General features: G+C 38.7%; 2 protein-coding genes across 2 annotated transcripts in view; both read left to right on the top strand.

Moving 5' to 3' along the window:
• Positions 1-7,696, top strand: part of HBS1L (HBS1 like translational GTPase) — a 56,434-nt gene extending 48,738 nt beyond the window's left edge. The window contains exons 13-18 of the mRNA XM_026048176.1: positions 234-338; positions 2,299-2,389; positions 3,941-4,049; positions 4,651-4,751; positions 5,928-6,072; positions 7,098-7,696. Coding sequence (XP_025903961.1) covers positions 234-338; positions 2,299-2,389; positions 3,941-4,049; positions 4,651-4,751; positions 5,928-6,072; positions 7,098-7,109 — 563 coding nt within the window. The 3' untranslated portion in view covers positions 7,110-7,696. The remainder of the gene's footprint in view (positions 1-233; positions 339-2,298; positions 2,390-3,940; positions 4,050-4,650; positions 4,752-5,927; positions 6,073-7,097) is intronic.
• A 2,385-nt stretch (positions 7,697-10,081) lies between these two features.
• ALDH8A1 (aldehyde dehydrogenase 8 family member A1) lies at positions 10,082-17,806 on the top strand. Its single transcript, XM_026048213.1, has 7 exons — positions 10,082-10,306; positions 13,688-13,835; positions 14,262-14,417; positions 15,364-15,513; positions 16,128-16,384; positions 16,825-16,986; positions 17,095-17,806. Exons 1-7 carry the CDS (start codon positions 10,169-10,171, stop codon positions 17,545-17,547), a joined length of 1,464 nt encoding a protein of 487 aa, XP_025903998.1. The 5' UTR covers positions 10,082-10,168; the 3' UTR covers positions 17,548-17,806.
• The last annotated feature ends 480 nt before the right edge of the window (positions 17,807-18,286 follow it).

Here is an 18,286-nt window from a genome sequence, read left to right on the forward strand (position 1 = left end):
TACATTTGTTTAAAGAAGGATATAAGTTCTGAAAAATATAAGATCTAGGGGTTTTGAATTTAATGTTTCATTTTCATTATGAGGCACAGCTGTCTAACTTGCAAGTGCTGAACTCTCTACTGGGGGAAAAGCTTTATTATACTTAAAACTGTCTGTGCACTCCTGAAGTGGTCATGAAAATTGGAATTGACCTTGCTATTAAGTCACTTTAAAATATTTCTGTGATTTTTCAGATCAAGGATCGGGATTTTGTGTGACTGGTAAAATAGAAGCAGGCTATATTCAGGTTGGAGAACGACTTCTGGCGATGCCTCCCAATGAAACTTGCACTGCAAAGGGTAGGTCTTCAGAAGCTTGTTTACTTTCAGGTCAATACTGGGCTCGCAGCAGTTACTGAAATGGTAACGGATTGTCAAACTGATACTAACTGTCAAACATAAAATGTGAAAGCATAAAACGAATTTCTTCAGATGTGACTGTGTCTGTATAAATATGTCTGTGAAGAATATGTGAAATGTTTCGTGCTTTTTACCTTTTTTTACAGCGTCAGGTACTTTTAATGCTGTAGCCTCATGGCTTTTTACATTTTTTTCATGAAGAATCCATAAAAATATCTTAGCTCCACAATTCACTGCTGTAAGGATGTGTAGTACAGGAATCATTAATATTCAGCTTGCCTGTGGAGGGCTACTATTGCCAGAAAGTGTGAGCGTGTTGAACAACATATAGAAATTATTCCTACAAATGAGATGCAAAACCCCTGATAATTAAATTTGTGCTGYTGTTCATCATATTTACCATTGCTCCTTCCATACTCTTAGAATATAATTGTGTGGAGCAGCTACAAAGGAGTCGAAAGTTTTATTTAAAATACTACCGATACTTTTGACTTATGGAAAAAGGAATATTTAAGYCAGCAGATAAAAATCTTTATCTGTTTCATAATGAAGCTTACTGTCTTCATAATTAAAAKTATTGTCTTTGTACTGCAGAGTTTTTTGCTTTCCTGCAGCATTGACCAATGAGTTAACCACTAATCCCTCAAAACAAATCCATGGGCTTGTGCCTCTAGCCTGGATCCAGCAATTTGCTGATGCAGCTGTCATTCTGATTTGAAAATCAGGCTATATCCAGTGCCAATTTGGGAAACTCTTTGATATGCTGGATTAGACCTTTGTAAAGATCAGACCTTGCTCACTTTGCAAGGGAATGTGGTGAGAGCTGGCGCGGGTATCGGACTGCCCTAGTCACCCCTCAGGCAGCTGGGGCCGCATCCCCACGTGGCCTGCGAAGAGAGGGATTTTGTCTGAGAATCCTCCAGTACATTTATGCAGTTATTTAATTCATTTATTTTTTCTTACACACGTTGCATCTCATATGGTTCAAATGCAGATAAAGGTTGGGAATTAGTTCATTAAGCATCTATTTTCGGTGGTATTAAGAGTGTGTGATTTATCTTATGATGTTAACTGAAGGTAGTGCCTGCATTAGGATTCTTTTCAAGAAACTGAACTTCAAGTGCTTAACATGCCAACATTTGCATGCTGCTTTCTCACCTATCTTGATAGGTGCTTTTTGCAACAGATTAGCAAATCTGCAATGAAATAGAATTATATCCTATAAACGTGTACAGTATTTATAAAATGAGGTGCCTTTTTTGGCTGAGATTTTTTTTTCTTGGTGTCTGCCAGAACTTCAGGCTGTTAAATGGGGAGCAGTTAGTTTTGTCTTCCCCTACTTAGCCGGGTTATCTTTAAATCATTTCAAATGCATTTAAAAATCAGAATAAAATTCCTTGTAGAGAGGCTTTCTCACAGATGCCACGTCGTTGCGAACGAAAGGCGTCTGTTACGCTTTTTTTTGTGAAAGAGTCAACAAATCCACTTAAGGTAAATGAAAGTTGACACGGTCCTATTAAAGTATATGAAAGATGCGGTCTAGGGTGTGCGTGTGCATCAAAGGATGGGTGGGGCAGGCAGAGATATTAGTGCTGTGGTATTTTCGGGACTGCGTCATCCGCACGGTGACATCCGCACGRTGACAGGCGCCAAGTCCCCTCTTTGCTTAAATAGGGCCATGCCATTGTGTGCAGGGTGGGGTGAGGCAAGAGAGTCCTCACCAAGGAGAAAAAAATGCTTCCTCAGTGTTCTCAGTTAAGAAGCTTTTACTCTCAACCCATTCATATTGAAAACTGATGAGTAATGGTTGATGAAGCACAACTGGTCCAAACAGAGCTGTTTGTTTGTAGCTCAGAACCTAGGTACTTCACTGTGAGGTTCTGTTCTTACTCATTTCCAGGAATTACACTGCACGATGAACCAGTTGATTGGGCTGCAGCAGGAGATCACGTTAGTCTCACTTTGACCGGCATGGATATCATCAAAATCAAGTGAGCAAAACTGAGTTTCAGTCTAAGTAACGGTTTGTTTTTAATGAAAAGCTGTATAACTACTACCCTTCATGATCAGCGGTTTACTTGAAGAATGATTTGGCTACCAGGATATTTAAAACCAAAGTGATGCATATCACCTGGCTCGCATGTCCGGACGTTGGAAACATCTGCTGTATGAACAACGGCAGCTTCAGAAGAGCAATGCTAGTGTTCTTACTTGGCCCGAGTGCTGACACTGGCAGCCTTCAAAAGCTTTTCCTTTTAAGACTTCTCTTAAGTTATCCTAATCATCCACTTAGCTAGATTTTGCTAAAGGAAACAAAGGATTTTTTGAAGAACTTACCAAATCATTAAGCGTTGTAACCAAACTTACCAAAACAATTGCCACTGTGTGCCAATATTCAAAACTGAACAAATGGATGGATGGGAAGCTGTTTATTTGACACACCTAGCTTCTTTCCATTTTGATAAAGGTTTTGCTAACCTTATTTTAATGTATTCTGTAGGACATTTAGCAAATGGCTTTTAGTGTATAAATTTCATGCTAAGCATGGCCTCAAGCCTTGAGGAGGATGTATTTGCTGCCTCTCAATTCTTGTTCAGGTGAGGTGGTTGGATCCATAAGTTGAATAGCTTTTCTACATTTTAGTTGGGCTTCAAACATCAAGATTTCAGCTACTGCTTGAAAAACTTGCTTTAATAGTGCTTTTTAGGGAAGAAGTACAGGATTTTTTATTCTGTGTTTCTTTTTCATAATTACTTTTCATTTACCACATTGTGATAAATGAGGATATATGAGATATGAGGAAAATAAATACTGTTCTACTTGTTGACTGGAGACTTGGATCCAATTTTTGCTTTTGATGTCATTTTTCTTGAGGATACATTAAATTTGTCAACAAATTTTAAGTACTCTTTGAAATTCCATTTCACCTGACTTGCAAGTTTGTGCTGTTAATTCCCTTTGGTCATGTGTTTCTTTGTGGGATTAGTTTTCATTTCATTTTAGGTAGCAAGTTAGCTGCTCTCACAGAGCTGTGCCTAGACTACTTGAGTGACTTGTAACAGGCAGTGACTTTCCTGTGACATGAGTTACTGGATCTTTTCTTGGAAGTGAATGCTGATGAGAACTTAATTTTTGACAGTCCTGATAGTGATCATCATCTGTTCACCAAATAGTTGAATTTTGGGAATTAGCACTGCAGTTTTGGGCAGCCCTCAGTACTTAGTGCTCTTGYTCTGGAACAGATAATCTCTAATGAAAGTCTAATTCTTCAAAGTACAGGAAATGGTGACATTTTTAGAAACTGGTTAGCAATGGATGTAATTGTTCATTGAACTAGACAAACTTCTTCATGCATACCCACAGAATACCATAGACATGACCTAGGAAATAATTTGGGTATGGGTTTTYGTGAGATATTCTGATTTTTGTTTTAATTATATTGCAGTATTGTTGTCTCTGTTCTTATTTTTTTTGCCCAGTGTAAGTGATTAACAGTTTTATATCACAATGTGCCCCAACTTGTCTAATTCTCCCTCTCGCAGTGTGGGCTGTGTATTTTGTGATCCAAAGGAACCAATTAAAGCTTGTACCCGTTTCAGAGCTCGGATTCTCATCTTTAATATTGAAGTTCCAATCACTAAAGGATTTCCTGTGAGTCTCTTGAAAGTYGTTATTTTTGTTATATGTGACTCAGTTTCTTGACTCTCGTTGCCATTTGCCCTCCTTTYTTTTTTAAASATTCATTTGAAATAGAATTTTGTTTTCACCCCCTGATTGAAACACCTAATTTGTCTGTAATTTGAAGAGGATGTGAGGTGCTATTCTGACTGCTCCTGCATACTTCCACTGACTTTTGATACGTAGCTAAGCAATTTTAAACAGTGTTCTATCACAGAGTCTAGGTTATTCATTGAAAAGCTGTTGGATGTATAATAATGAAGCACCTGATTGCAAGATACCCCAAAAAAAATCTATGCCAGAAAATTATATTGACATGGCACAAACAAAGCACTTAAAATGAAAAATGTATTTATAATTAAATAGTAACCTTTGTCATATCTACAGAGATAAAGAAGTTAGGTTATTAGGAAAAGTTACTGAAACTGAGGTGCAGCCTCCCGTGAGAAACTAGGAAATATTTGTTGGCAGAATTAGTCTTAATTAAAAAGACCTTAATAATTTCAAATATTCACAAGTAGGATTTCTGTTTATTTTAGAGAGCATAATAACTGACAAAGTAAAATTATTTTAGGTGCTCTTACACTATCAAACTGTAAGTGAACCTGCTACTATTAGAAGATTGTTGAGCGTCCTGCACAAAAGCACTGGTGAAGTGACAAAGAAAAAACCTAAGTAAGTGAGTGTGTTGAATAGTTAATAATTACCGGAGGAACGGGCAGCTGTGTTTTGGTTAGTGTGTTGCAAACCAAGGAGATTTTATTATGAAACAATAATGTGTTTATAAGGACATGAAAATATACTTTCCTTTTTGGAATGGTTTCACATTTATATTTTTTAGAGTGCTTAATAAAAGGCAACTGCTTAAACCCACTTACTAAGTACTGATCACCCAAGAAGTAAAATGACTTGCCTAAACTTCTTCRCTGTGAGGGTGMCAGAGCCCTGGCACAGGCTGCCCAGGGAGGCTGTGGAGTCTCCTCCTCTGGAGMTCTTCCAAACCCGCCTGGRTGCCGCCCTGTGCCCCGTGCTCTGGGTGTCCCTGCTGGAGCAGGGGGCTGGACTAGAGGATCTCTAGAGGTCCCTTCCAACCTCARCCATCCTGGGATTCTGCGAAGGTTRCTTGCAGGGTCAGGAATGAATTCCAGATCAGCAGCCCTATACTTAAAAAGAGACAAGATTAGGAATACCTTTGTTGTGAAATCAGATGGGATCACTGGTATAAATCTGGAAGTGTGTTACTGCCTAAAATAAACTCTGCTAGGCAGTGAGGTTGGAGAACAACAGATKTAGGTTTCTCTGAATCTGTTTCCTTCCAACACTTAAGTTGGGCTTTGGGAACATCCCTCTGTTATTTGAAGCTCTGTTTGAGTTGAAGTGTTATTTGACAGCTACAGCATAATCAGAAAAATCCTTTGCAAAAAATGCACAGTTGAAATTGTCACTGACAGGTAATGTGAAGAAAATGGGAAGAGAATGACCTCTAGRAAATAATGAACTGGTGAAGTAAACAAGCCCCACATGCTCTTTAGTTGCTAGGACTGGGTTTGAAACAAGACAGAGTTGCACTGCATGTAAAAAGTAGTTATTAAATGGGATAATTAACTTCRAAACAATTTGTCAAATGTGTCCCTAGAAAGTTTTAAAACAAACATGAATACCTTTTTTAAAGACCCGCTGCAAGCAAATATGTTTTCAGCCTTGTGGCCTTTGCTATGCTTGAGATTGGTCTTGGTCATTGTAATTTCTTTTGGCTTTACAGGATGATTTTATTCCTTTACTCATTGTTCTCTTTTCAATTAACGCATATRTGAATTAGCAATAGGATTTTCTGCTTATTTGACCCTGCAGGTTACTGACTAAAGGACAGAATGCTTTAGTAGAACTACAGACTCAAAGACCTGTAGCTCTAGAATTGTATAAGGATTTTAAAGAGCTGGGGAGGTTTATGTTACGCTACGGTGGTTCCACTATTGCTGCAGGAGTTATCACAGAGGTAYGATGCTCTTATAATGGACTTTCTGTACTCTCAACATATATAACATTATGTTTTTAGAATTCAGTCCTGTTTGATTTTATGCCCTCTGACTTGTAAAATTATTCTTTTGAAAAAAAATTGTATGGGAAGTTTGCCACAGTTGTGTTCAAGAAACAAATGTTTAAACTCCTATTTTTTTCTCTCTCCAGTTAAAAATAACCCTTCAGGATTTTAATATACATCTGTTGTTCTGAAATCAAATGGATTGTGTAAATGTATCAAAAGATGTTTGCAAATAAGAAACGTTAGCCATTTTTACTGTGGCTGGGTTTTGTGCCAAATTTTACTCTGTCAGTGTTAAAAGTAGCTGTGTATTTGATTCTTACCAATGTCTGTAGTTATTTTCTGGTCCTGTTTCAGTGGGAGAAAGCACAGACTAGGGAAGTAAATACGACTGTTTTACCTTCTGTGAGAATAAAATAAAAATGTCCTTCTGTCRCTTTCAAAATCTAGCTATTATTTTTGAATCAGAACTTAAGTTAAAACTTTAGGTCTGATGGAGAGAAATATAATCTCACATTAACAACCCTWACAGAGACTCTAAGCTGAGTCATTTAATGTCAAAATGGAACTAGATCTTGGCAATTTCTGGCTTCCCACAACGTGTATAGAAATAATGTCCTTGGTCTATCATAGGGTGTGCTTATTGTGGTGCTTTAATGCTCGTAACTTGTCTAAAAGAACATCTRGAATTAGGCTTTAATCTTGTACCCATTTATGCTTAGATTCAACTTTGGGTGAATAGGATCTTRCTTAAATCTGTGATACCTGATGTTTGTAGAATTGGGGACTGAATAACTCTTTAACTGTTCTCTGGGAATTACCACTTAGTCCTTGTGATCTTGTTCCAGAGAATGTCAGAGCAGAAGGAATTATGTGCATCAGTCAACTGTGCATTGAAGCCTGAATTTCATGTTGAAAAATGTATGACTATTCAGGACTTTGTTTTTCAAATGGTTTCTTCCATTTGCTTTTGTTTGTAGATTAAAGAATGACAGCAGTTCCAGAACTTCCACAATGCAACCAAAACACAATCAGATATCTACACTTTTAAGAACCCAGTTACTTCAGTTGAAGGAACAAGTGCRGCTAACTGAGGGCAAAATACGATGACGAAAGTCGTATCATACGAGACTTCTGGGGAGCCCTTCATCAGTGTCTCTCACTGCAGAGCAAGATGCCAACTGACAAGGAGTTGTTAATTTTGCACTTTCTCATCTCAAGAGTCCATGTATTTCTCCACGTGGAATTACCCCTTAAAGAGCTTGATGGAAACATGCTTAGAAAGTTCAATTAGAGAATAAGATGATGAATTATCATGAAACAAACTTCTTCCAGCCATAAATTGTTTACRTATTTTCTTTGATTTGCTTTTTTTGCTGCACATTAATTCAGTAAAGTAACTTAATTGGTCTAATATATYTTGAGGTTTGAGTTGAATGCATATTCAGGGAAGAAAGAACTATACAGTTACAGAAAATGACGTGTAGTATTATCCTAGGATTGTTTTTTTTCTATCCCCAAATTTATTTAAAAGATTCTTTTGCAGTGTAGTGGAAGCTGTGCCAACATTGGCTAATTTTATTTTTTAAAATGTAAGAATAATAAAATAGCTTTGAGCATAATTTTTGCCTCTTTGATCTCTTGTTATTTAAATACTTCTAACTCTGTTAAATCATTTATTGATTTCCATAATTCATATATGAGTTAATGAGTTAAGATGAGAAACTGGCCTATGAAGCTTCTTTCTGTGAAATTAATTTTCAGCTCATGTTTGTATATTTACTGCCTGACATATATATCTTTCACTCAGAATTCATGATCTTTGGAACACCAATTGGGAGATTAATTTTGGGATATATGTTTAAATCAGATTAATTGTGCTTGCTGCAACCTGTAACTCCTTCCCATTTCTCAGTAAGAGGACAGGTTTAACCACTTCACCGATCAGTTATATCGGGCCTTTCTGCCATCTCCAGCATAAATCGAGGAGAGGCACCTTTGACCACCTCACCTTGGAAACCTTCAGACACCTTTGAAGGTTTTTATAGGAACTGAGAGAGGACCCCAAATATCTTGGGAACCATATATATGAGTTCAGTATGGAGAAGACTGTAATTTTTATCCTAGCTTATAGTGCAAGGAAAGAACGAAAATACCCACTCCAAAGCATGAGTCATTTCAGTTTACTGAAATATGGCCATCTCTTGAGTAGTAAAGAACACAGAAAATTGACTGCTGTTTAGTGCAAAGCCATGTGCTCATGCTTGTCCATATATATTCTTTCCACACTTAGTGAGAGGTTACTTTTTTATAGTCGCATGCTTAGCTTCAGTTCATCACAAACATGCACTTGACCTGTGTAAATTGTCCTGTTGACTCCATGCATGTTTCTAGAAGCATCAGTGAAATGAACTGATGTCAGATCTTAAAGAACAATATCAAAARTGTTACTGCCCAGACTGAAGCTATCTTGTGAATTATGTGCTACGTGTTACTTCTCATAGTCTGTTAATTGCATTTAAATACTTTCCAGTACTTATAAGACAGGCATAAAGGTTTCCCTCTTTGTAGTATTCCAGCACTTTCATGCTGCCAAACTTTTGTGTTGAACCTGCTCCACTAGAACTTGCCTTCAAACTTAAAAAAATGTTTAGATTGGTTTTAAGTCAAGGATCAGCTAAAACACTAGAAGTGGAAGAATGGTTCTTCAGTTTTAAGACTTCAGTAAAATCCTTTTTGCTTATGTGTAAGGAATCACAATTCTGAAAATGAACTTCCAATAACCCTATTCACATACGAATGCATGATAGGTTTTGAGGCTCTGTACTCTGTGACTGTAGAAAAACTATTTCATGGTTTCCTAATTTGTAGCTTGGGATAGCTAAAAGGATTTCCCAATGTTATAGTTTCAACACAAGGCTGCCTGTCTTTCAGCGTGGGTCTGAGCTCTGCCCAGAGGCTTCAGATGGTTAATGAATAAATCAGTTGTTGGGCAGTAAAACCATTTCACCTTTATTCAATCAAGACACAGTTCCATGTTGATCCACAAGAAGTTTTATGAGTTAACGCTGGTCTAGGGTGTAAAACCTCATAAACTGCTGATTTACATATTCAGTCTTCTGGGATTAAGATACCCCTCTTTAAAATGGCAATGGTGGTTGGAATAAAGGGGTAGTGCAAGGGGTGATAGACAGTCTTGACCAATTTCTAGGAATCTAAAAAGTATATCTTGGAGAAAAGTGTCTTCTAGCAACTGTATTACAGGGAGTTGCAGGTTCTTGGGATGTCAAAGCAAAACTTGAGTAACAGAAGCCTGTGTGTAACATTAGGAAGAGGATTTCCACTGGAATATCATGCTTTCCATTCCATGGAAAGCTCCTGTTAGCTGCTGCTTATAAAAACTAAGTTTAAACAGTATACCAGAAAGGGTATATCGTGTAGGATAGTGCAACTTCTCATAGTTTTTTAAACAAAGAACCACTCAGCCTCTTGTACTGGTTAATGTTTTGGGGATTATTCTGATTGAAAAAGGTTACAATCAAAAATGTGGTGACGAAGCAGTAAACATGAGCTACAGACATGCCAGTCCAAGCACCTTTGCTATATGTTGTGGAGATAGGGAGTGGGTCCTGAGTTGGACTTGAGGGTCCTGAATTACTTGATAACAGTAGTTACAAAATAGCTTTCTGCTTTCTCTACCTTGAAAAACTGTTACATGAAGAAATTTCCATTTCAAGCCATTATTTTTCTACCTTCTTTAGTATTTTGCTTTCTGGATGCATAAAGGAGCACCTTCTTAAGATCTCATCTTATTCTGCATCTGTGCTTAAACTGCGAGAAAAAACAAGTATCACAAACCTGGTAATTATTCCTCCTTTCCTCTTTGTTTCTGCTGTTGCTGCTGGGGCTCCTTCCCACTTTTGAGTGAGCGATGCAGAGGAGACRGAGAGCGAGAGGGAGGAGTTCAACTAGCAGTGCAAATAATATAAAACTACTAATCTAAACTGACACCTCTTCAGAAAAAAAAAATAGATAAAGCGAGCTGCTAACAATGTCTTCCTCGAAGAGTCTTTTAGTGCTGGAAAACTTTATAGGTGGCAAATTTGTTCCCTGTTCGTCCTACATAGACTCCTATAATCCGTCAACAGGAGATGTCTACTGCAGGGTGCCGGACAGTGGCAAAGAAGAGGTGAGTACTACCCAATATACAAGAATATCAAAAGAGAATGTAAAATGCAAATAATGTGAGTGTTTTGRGCGGGAGAGAATGAAAGGTGAGAGACTAGAAAAATATCTAAGCTCTTAACATTTAAATGACTAAGTTCTTAATTGTATTCCAATGTCTGTTGTCCTACTGCTGCTACAACAAATGCCTCTCTTTTTTACTTTCTTTTTGCAAACGTTTACAGTTATAGTGTAGCTCTTTCATCTTGTACAAGAAGGAAATGCCTCATACGTGGATTATCAATAATACTTGTAGTAATTGTAAATATAAAGAACTCTGGAAGAGGAAAGATTATTGGTGTCTGCTGTATCCAAAGAAACGTGTTCTTTTCTGGTGTCTCAATTGTGAGCTGTTGTCATTTAAAAGGATTTTGTCTTGTTGGCTCTTCTTTAAGAGGAAAATGAAGGACAGGAAAGGAAAGGAAAACATKGAAGGTTAAAACCTTCCAGTTCTTTTTGATTTTGAAATTTGGAGCTGGGTAGTAAGTRTGAGTGAGGAACTGGCTGCAATGAGTGTACATTCCTTTGTAATGTAATTTGTCATCTTCATTAATCAATAGGAGGAGACATGCAGTGTTTTATGCTCCTGCACTCCCCATTGAGATGAATGTCTTTTGATATCGTGTATGTATTCAAGTGAGGTAGGGCAATATGTAACTCATTTTGGGAAATGTGATATCATTGATGATCCTCCTAGGTGACTGAAAGGAGTGTGTCTAATGCAGTGTTTCAGATTCGTTGTGGGGGGAAATGACTGGAAAAATTGGATCATACAAAAGGCTTGTAAAATGTTGGCTGATAGTGTCCAGCGTTATTTCAATTTCAAACTACTCTTTTAAACAAGTTGCGTCTGTGTGTATTTGTTCCCTTCATTGCATTTCAGTCTTGTTGACCATTTTCTTTTTGCTTCCCTCAGCAGAAACCTTTGCACTGTAATTTCAGTTGGGTAAATATTTGATAGATRTTGATGATCAAGGGTTAAAGTGTAACAGGTTGGATTTGCTAGGATACATTTGTGCAAGTTCATTGCAAAACTCATTATGCCTGCAAATGCTTTTCTTTGATGTGCAGGTGCAAATCTTCCTGTTTATTCATTTGTAGAATCATTAAAATGGGAGACTTGTAGGAGTGCCAGAACAGCCTGAAAAAAATAGGTTATGACCATTCTGGATTATAGCCCAAATGGACATTAAGTAACAGGTATATAAAGAATGATGGTTTTTCTTTATCTTTTATCTCTCTAGGTTAGTGGTTGTGTGGTTTACTCCTATCCTTAGCTGCACAAAAAGAGAGGTCTCTGCMGAGCTGATAACCACTGATACATGATGGAATATTCTGAAATGCAGTCCCATGTTGTTTCRTGGATATCTAGAGATTTCAAAATGAATATGGAGGTCTAAGTTCAACAAAACACTCAGGCTGCTAATTTCTACCAAGAATTGGTGTCTTTTTGGTTGGTTTCGTTGGAAAGTAGGAGGAAAAATAGGAATGAGTCAGAATCTGTTCCTGGCTCCAGAATGTAAAGCTCGGTMAACTGCACCGTCCATTTTGGTGGTAGAATCCCACCACAATGTTTTTAAGGATTTTACTTTGTCCTTTAGACAGATGACCTGAGCTCTAGAAAGCCAGCACCAAAACAGGCTAAATAAGCGCTTTTACATCCAAAATACAGGATTTTGATGGCCAATTATGCCTGGCAAACTTCCCTTTAACAGTTTAAAGGGATGCTCCTCTAAATTATCTATCGGAAAAAAGACAGAATACCCTGAGAATGAATGCTTTTGTATAATATGTAATGTATAATGTATTTTAGTATCAAGCTTTTTGATAGTTCTGAATTATATGTTCTTTGGTGTTTAGTCTTTCATGTGCAGGAGGAAATGTTTCAGACAAAAGTTCATAGCTGTATTCTTTTGCATATTTTCTTTACGGCTTTCTTCTTTCTGTTAGTCAAACAAAGTAACTGTATAACCTGTCTTTCCTCAGAGTTCTTGTGTACAAATCTCTATTTTTCTCCACTTTTTTTTGAATCTATGTGCTGCCACTTTATTCCTTGCTCTGCTGATTTTCCCCCTGCTGTCTATGAAGCATGTCTTTTGAAGCATGCACCACCAGGTGGAAGAGGCAGTACAGAGGAAAGCAGATGAGATGCAGCACCACAATGGCACCTAATGACAGAACGAGAGAAAAACATGTTAATTTGTAGGGGAGCTGTATGTGTTTAGAGAGTGAACCTTTTAGGACAGTGTGCCATATCAGACTTACCTTTAAGAGACTGTAAGTGTGTGTTCTGCCAAGTTTCTTTCCATAACTGGGAAGCTCTGCCTGGTTCAATCACCTCTTGCCTTTACATGAGCTATAAGCTTTTCTCCTGCTGCATGTAGAAGTCAGAGGACCTTAAACTCCAGGAGCTCCTGTTGTTCAAACCTGGCTCGATCAGCACATGAGACAGGGGACAAAAAATGTCATCTTTTTTGTGGATCAGTTTTGGCCCTTCAGCTGTTCAGCTGAACTGAACTATAGCTGTTCAATAGCTGATGGCCTGCAGACTTCAACATCTGAGCTGTAGGGTTTTCATCTGTGGTTGAAAGAGTAGAGTCTAGGTTTCTGGGCTTGGCCAGTGGTCTGCGTGACCTCATGTATATCTTGTTTTATTTCCTGCCTTGCTCTTCATACCGGTATCTCTCTGTCCTCCCACCTTTGGCTCTTATTTTTAGGTAGACAATAAAATCTAATGTACAGGGGTGAGAAACTGAGGGCTTGCATCTACCTGAGTTTTTACGCTCCTTTTAGTAAAGTGTCATTGGAGTCTGTTTTAATGATTTTTGTGGCAATGTGAAGGAACAATTTTGGAATTCAGATTTGTGGAACTGATGAAAAGGAATATTTGGTGATTGCATAGGAACCAGTGGTGTGATAACGTTAGTAGCAGGCCAGAATCTTCTAATATATCAAAGTCCTCTTAGCTACTGACCAGGGAAGCTTTCCCTATGCTGAAGAAATTTATAAATAAAAATAATGGTAAGCCAAATAGAGAAATGGCTTAAAGTCCACCTTAATGTTTATGTTAGACAAGGGAAGCTGTTAAAAAGTGATGTGTAAGAAGCAAAAGTAGAGAAATAGAGCAGTTAATTAAAATACAGAAAATATGAAATATACTAAACTTTAGTATTCTGTGAGTCTGGAAAATGTGTGAAGCTACAGCAGTCACAATTCTGAAGAATTAGTTGTATGAACAGTGTGCTTTGCATTAATAAGTCCTTAAATGAGTTGATCTGCTGGTTGTTTGATGCTATTTTAGACACAACTCGCCATGAATATTCACCATCCCTGCTTCATTTTTTAGGTGGAAGCTGCTGTCAGAGCTGCCAAAGATGCCTTCCCAATTTGGTCCTCAAAAAGTCCGTTGGAAAGATCTCAGATCCTGAACAAACTGGCAGACCTGATTGAACATGATCTGGAARCATTTGCACAAGCCGAGTCGAAGGATCAGGGTAAAAGTTGCAGTTGTGGATCCCAGATTTTGAGAAAACGAGTGCCTTGCTGATTACCAAAATTGAGGATGTGATCCTCGTTTTGATTATAGTGCAAAGTGTTGGTGCAACTTCCAGTTGATATGCACTAACAACTGTTAATTAATGACTTTTACTTGGAGAAGCTGTCAGTGATTTTGTATTCCTGTGGCAGCTTAAGGCTCGCTTTTCAGCATTTCTGCATGTTGACTTCAATTGTTACCTTCTTGTCACGCTGTAGAAAAGGAAGCTGTTGTCCTGGTGTATGACTACGCTGTGTCAGGGATTGTGTTGGGCAAAGGAGACAGTTCTCCCAAAAGACGCAAGCTGTAATTTTCAGGGCAGTGGTGTTCCCGTCGGCTCCCTTTGCCTGCGGCGATACAGCAGCGCGCTTGGTCTGTGTTTCAGGCAAAACCATAACATTTGCGAGGACAGTGGACATCCCGCGGGCAGTGCACAACTTCCGCTTCTTCGCCTCTTCCATCCTCCACCACACGACGGAGTGCACGGAGGCGGCAGCCGGCGGCTGCCTGCACTTCACCTCCAGGACGCCCGTCGGCGTTGGTGAGGCCTCACCTTCCTCCTTGGCGTTGGGGAGCAGCAGGAGTATGTGCAATTGGACATACCAGCCTATCTGGCCTGGAGACAAATGTTAGAACCTTTTGTACTTGGAGAGTTGCTGAGGGCAGCCACCAGATGTTGCTGTTGCTTCAGAGATGGTCACTGTGACGAGTAGAAGTAACGTCTTCATGATTGTGTGATCTATTTTATACAATTATGTGCGAATATTCCAAATTGCTATTTGAATTTTTCTCAGAAATAAAATCGGCTAAGCTAGAGGACTCTCTTGACAGGTTCCATGAGCAATGGGGTACATGTTCTCATAAAAAAAAAAAGTTGCTCAAGTTTTGAAGCTCCTTTCCTGTGTCTGCAGAGTCAAACACCAAAGAAATAAGTTTTATGAGCAGCTATGCCTGTCAATCACAGCTTCTTTTTCACTATTTACTATAAATGCATGGGGCAAAAATATTCCCAAAGGCAAATATGCACCATATACTTTAATGTATATTTTAATATTTAAATTAAAAAAAAATACAGAAGGCAGAATGGACTGAGCTCACTCTGAACTAACTACTACCTTAACCATTGCTGTTGTCTCACAGAACTTGCATGCATGGTATTACTACAGACTGATTGATGTAATAGTGGCTGGCCCTGTGTTAATGTTCCTAGAAAACACTAGATATCAAACTGGGAACATAATTCTTCTTTGTATTCTTCTCCAAAACAGCAGCAAAATKCACATTTAGACAAATCTTTTTAAACTATTGTTTACGAGGTATAATTTTAGTTGTGGTTTTCTTGCACAATTGTATGAATKTAAAAAGCCATAGCCAAATTCCCTCATAAGTCTCCACTGGTTTATACTTGTTTTATAGCCGAGGTTAGAGAATCAAATTTCCGACTGSAATAAGACTGAACTTCCATTTTTGGTGCCTTTGTTATGCAGCTGGTTTGATCAGTCCTTGGAATTTGCCACTCTACTTGTTGACCTGGAAAATAGCTCCTGCCATTGCATGTGGAAATACTGTAGTTGCCAAGCCAAGTGAGATGACATCTGTCACAGCTTGGATGATGTGTAAGCTCTTTGAAAAAGCAGGTAAATCCTTTTGTGTTAGGGAGTGTGGTTGAGGTGGGTCTGCTGATTTGTGCACTGTTTGCTGTAGGAATCAGAAAGTATGCAAAGAATTGAGAAGAGATGTCTACTGTAATTGAATATTGCACTAGAGAACTGAAAATGCTGTTCCTGTCTTCATACTATTCCATCTTTCCATCCCCAACTATTTCCCATTTTTCCACTGTCTTTATGTGTCTCCTTCCCCACTCCTACATTCTCCATAAGGATTCCCCAAATCTGCTCGGCCAGCACAGGGAACCACAGGAGGGTAAGACAGTGACAACCATCTCTCGGTTCCTGTGTCAACATTATATTTGATCTGCAGGAACTRTTAAGAAGAATTTGGAGGATACCTGCTTTTGCCCCAAAATATAACAACTAAAAAATAAACCTCTGATGGAGGCAACTGTGATGTATCCATGACATTTTTTTTGTCTTTCGATCCATGCTCTTCCAAGCTATTAAGCATCACGTATTCTAGTTAGTAAGTTAGGGGTGAATCTTTACCACTTTGGAACTACTAGCAGCATCAGAACTTCAAAGACAAAACGCAGTGAACTGAAGGTATGGTCGCTTTGTGCCTTTCTTTCCATGAGGAATACCACATGGGGTGGTGAACATGGTGCTTGGAACGGGCTCCAAGGCAGGAGAAGCCATTGTCTGCCATCCCGACGTGCCACTGATCTCCTTCACCGGGAGCACGCTCACGGCCCAGCGTATCACAGAGAAAAGTGCTCCTCATTGCAAAAAGCTTTCCCTGGAGCTGGGAGGTAAAAATCCTGCCCTCATCTTTGATGACGCTGACTTGAACCAGTGCATCCCTGCCACGGTGCGCTCCAGCTTTGCCAACCAGGTACATCTCCCTTCTGAATGGTGCTTATGGCAGGAGTGCTGGGTATGTGTGCACATGCCTCTGGATCCACATCCTAAATCACCAAGGTTTGCTTTAGGATCCTGTCTTGTCAGCAAGCTCTAAGTGGAAAAATAGGAAATTATATCCCATTTTTCCTAGCAAAATAATAAAGAATACAGTCCTTCCTAGGTTTTGTAAGGCAACAAAATGTCATTAGCCTCGCGTACAGACAACACTGGATATTCATTCAAGGAGGTAGGTGCTTTACAATTCTAGCTTTGAGTTGATATGCTGAAATAAATWAAAAGGCACAGCTTTGCCAACCATGTACCTCTCCTGAGGATGTAGGACACAACTATCATTTGGGGAAATTAACTACTGATAATTGTTAGTAATGGAAGGTGGTGTGAATATATTTTMTTTTTTTTTTTTTCTGACAGGGTGAGATCTGTCTTTGCACCTCCAGGATTTTTGTTCAGAAGGGCATATATAATGAGTTTTTGAAGAGGTTTGTAGCAGAGACTAAGAAGTGGAAGGTTGGAAACCCTTCAGATCCTACTGTCAATGTGGGAGCACTAATAAGTAAAGAGCATCTAGAAAAGGTGATGTTGCATGAAGTTTTGCTGCTCTCGTCTTTTATCCAGGCTGGAAAGATGAAATCTCAGAGCAGATTTTGTCTTAGCACTTACATTTTTCTGCTACTTCCCCAGGTAAGGAACTATGTGAAGAAAGCTCAAGCTGAAGGAGCCAAGATCCTCTGTGGAGAGGGAGTGGATTCCTTAGTTCTGCCAGCTGGCAACCAGAAAGGATATTTCATGCTGCCCACAGTTATTACAGAAATCAAGGATGAATCTTGTTGCATGCAAGAAGAGATCTTTGGTCCTGTAACATGTGTGGTAGCCTTTGATACAGAAGAGGAAGTGATTGAAAGAGCCAATGGTGTCAAATATGGCTTGGCAGCCACGGTGTGGTCCAGCAGTGTGAGCCGCGTTCATCGGGTGGCACAAAGAATCCAGTCTGGATTGGTGTGGACCAACTGCTGGCTTGTTAGAGACCTGAATTTGCCGTTTGGTGGGATGAAAGCCTCAGGTGTAGGAAGGGAGGGAGCAAAGGATTCCTATGAGTTCTTCACTGAGGTCAAAACCATCACAATAAAATACTGACACATGTCAATGGAAATGATTCAGGGTGAAATAAATTATAGTTATTTGTGCTACCGTAAGTGTCTTTCTGAAATACAGACTGTTATTGTGGCCAGCTTTTGCTTAAACTCCACTCAAGTGTATGAATAGAGACTGGAAGTAGTCATAGTAGTGAAAATGTTGAATGTGGCCTTTCGTGTTAGACAGAAAGCTCAGTGTGGACTCCACAGCCAATACATCCCAAGCCAGACGAATTGGTTATCTCATAGATGTCAATGATTTTTGATATTCTTATCTCAAAAATCTTTCCCTCTAAGACAGACTGGAGACAGGATGATATGCAACTCTATCTATGGTTGATGAATTAYGCGGAACAATGAACCAAGTACAGCACGAGGTAGTTATTATAATGGGAATAGSCCCATTTCCACTATAAATAGTATGTTCCATGAACTAATCCATTTTCACACTTCACTGATGTCAGGCAAGGACTTAATGCTATAGCCCACTAAATGCCTGAGGCAGTATCTTTAATCTGTTAGATAAACTATAGAGTAATGAAATTCTCATAACAGAGACAATAAACATTTTAATTACTACTTTATGATATATATTTGAATCATCACAAGACTTGTCCTTTAACTATTTTGAAATTACAACCTTTTTGTTCCTTCTGTGCCTCAGTGATGATTTTCACATCCCTGAACAATGATTTGGCTAGAACATAGGCAATGTCATTCTTTATTAATAAAGGCTGGAA

The sequence above is a fragment of the Nothoprocta perdicaria genome, unplaced genomic scaffold (genome assembly GCF_003342845.1).
Source record: "Nothoprocta perdicaria isolate Ctin4 unplaced genomic scaffold, notPer1 scaffold_52, whole genome shotgun sequence".
In the NCBI taxonomy this organism is placed as follows: domain Eukaryota; kingdom Metazoa; phylum Chordata; class Aves; order Tinamiformes; family Tinamidae; genus Nothoprocta; species Nothoprocta perdicaria.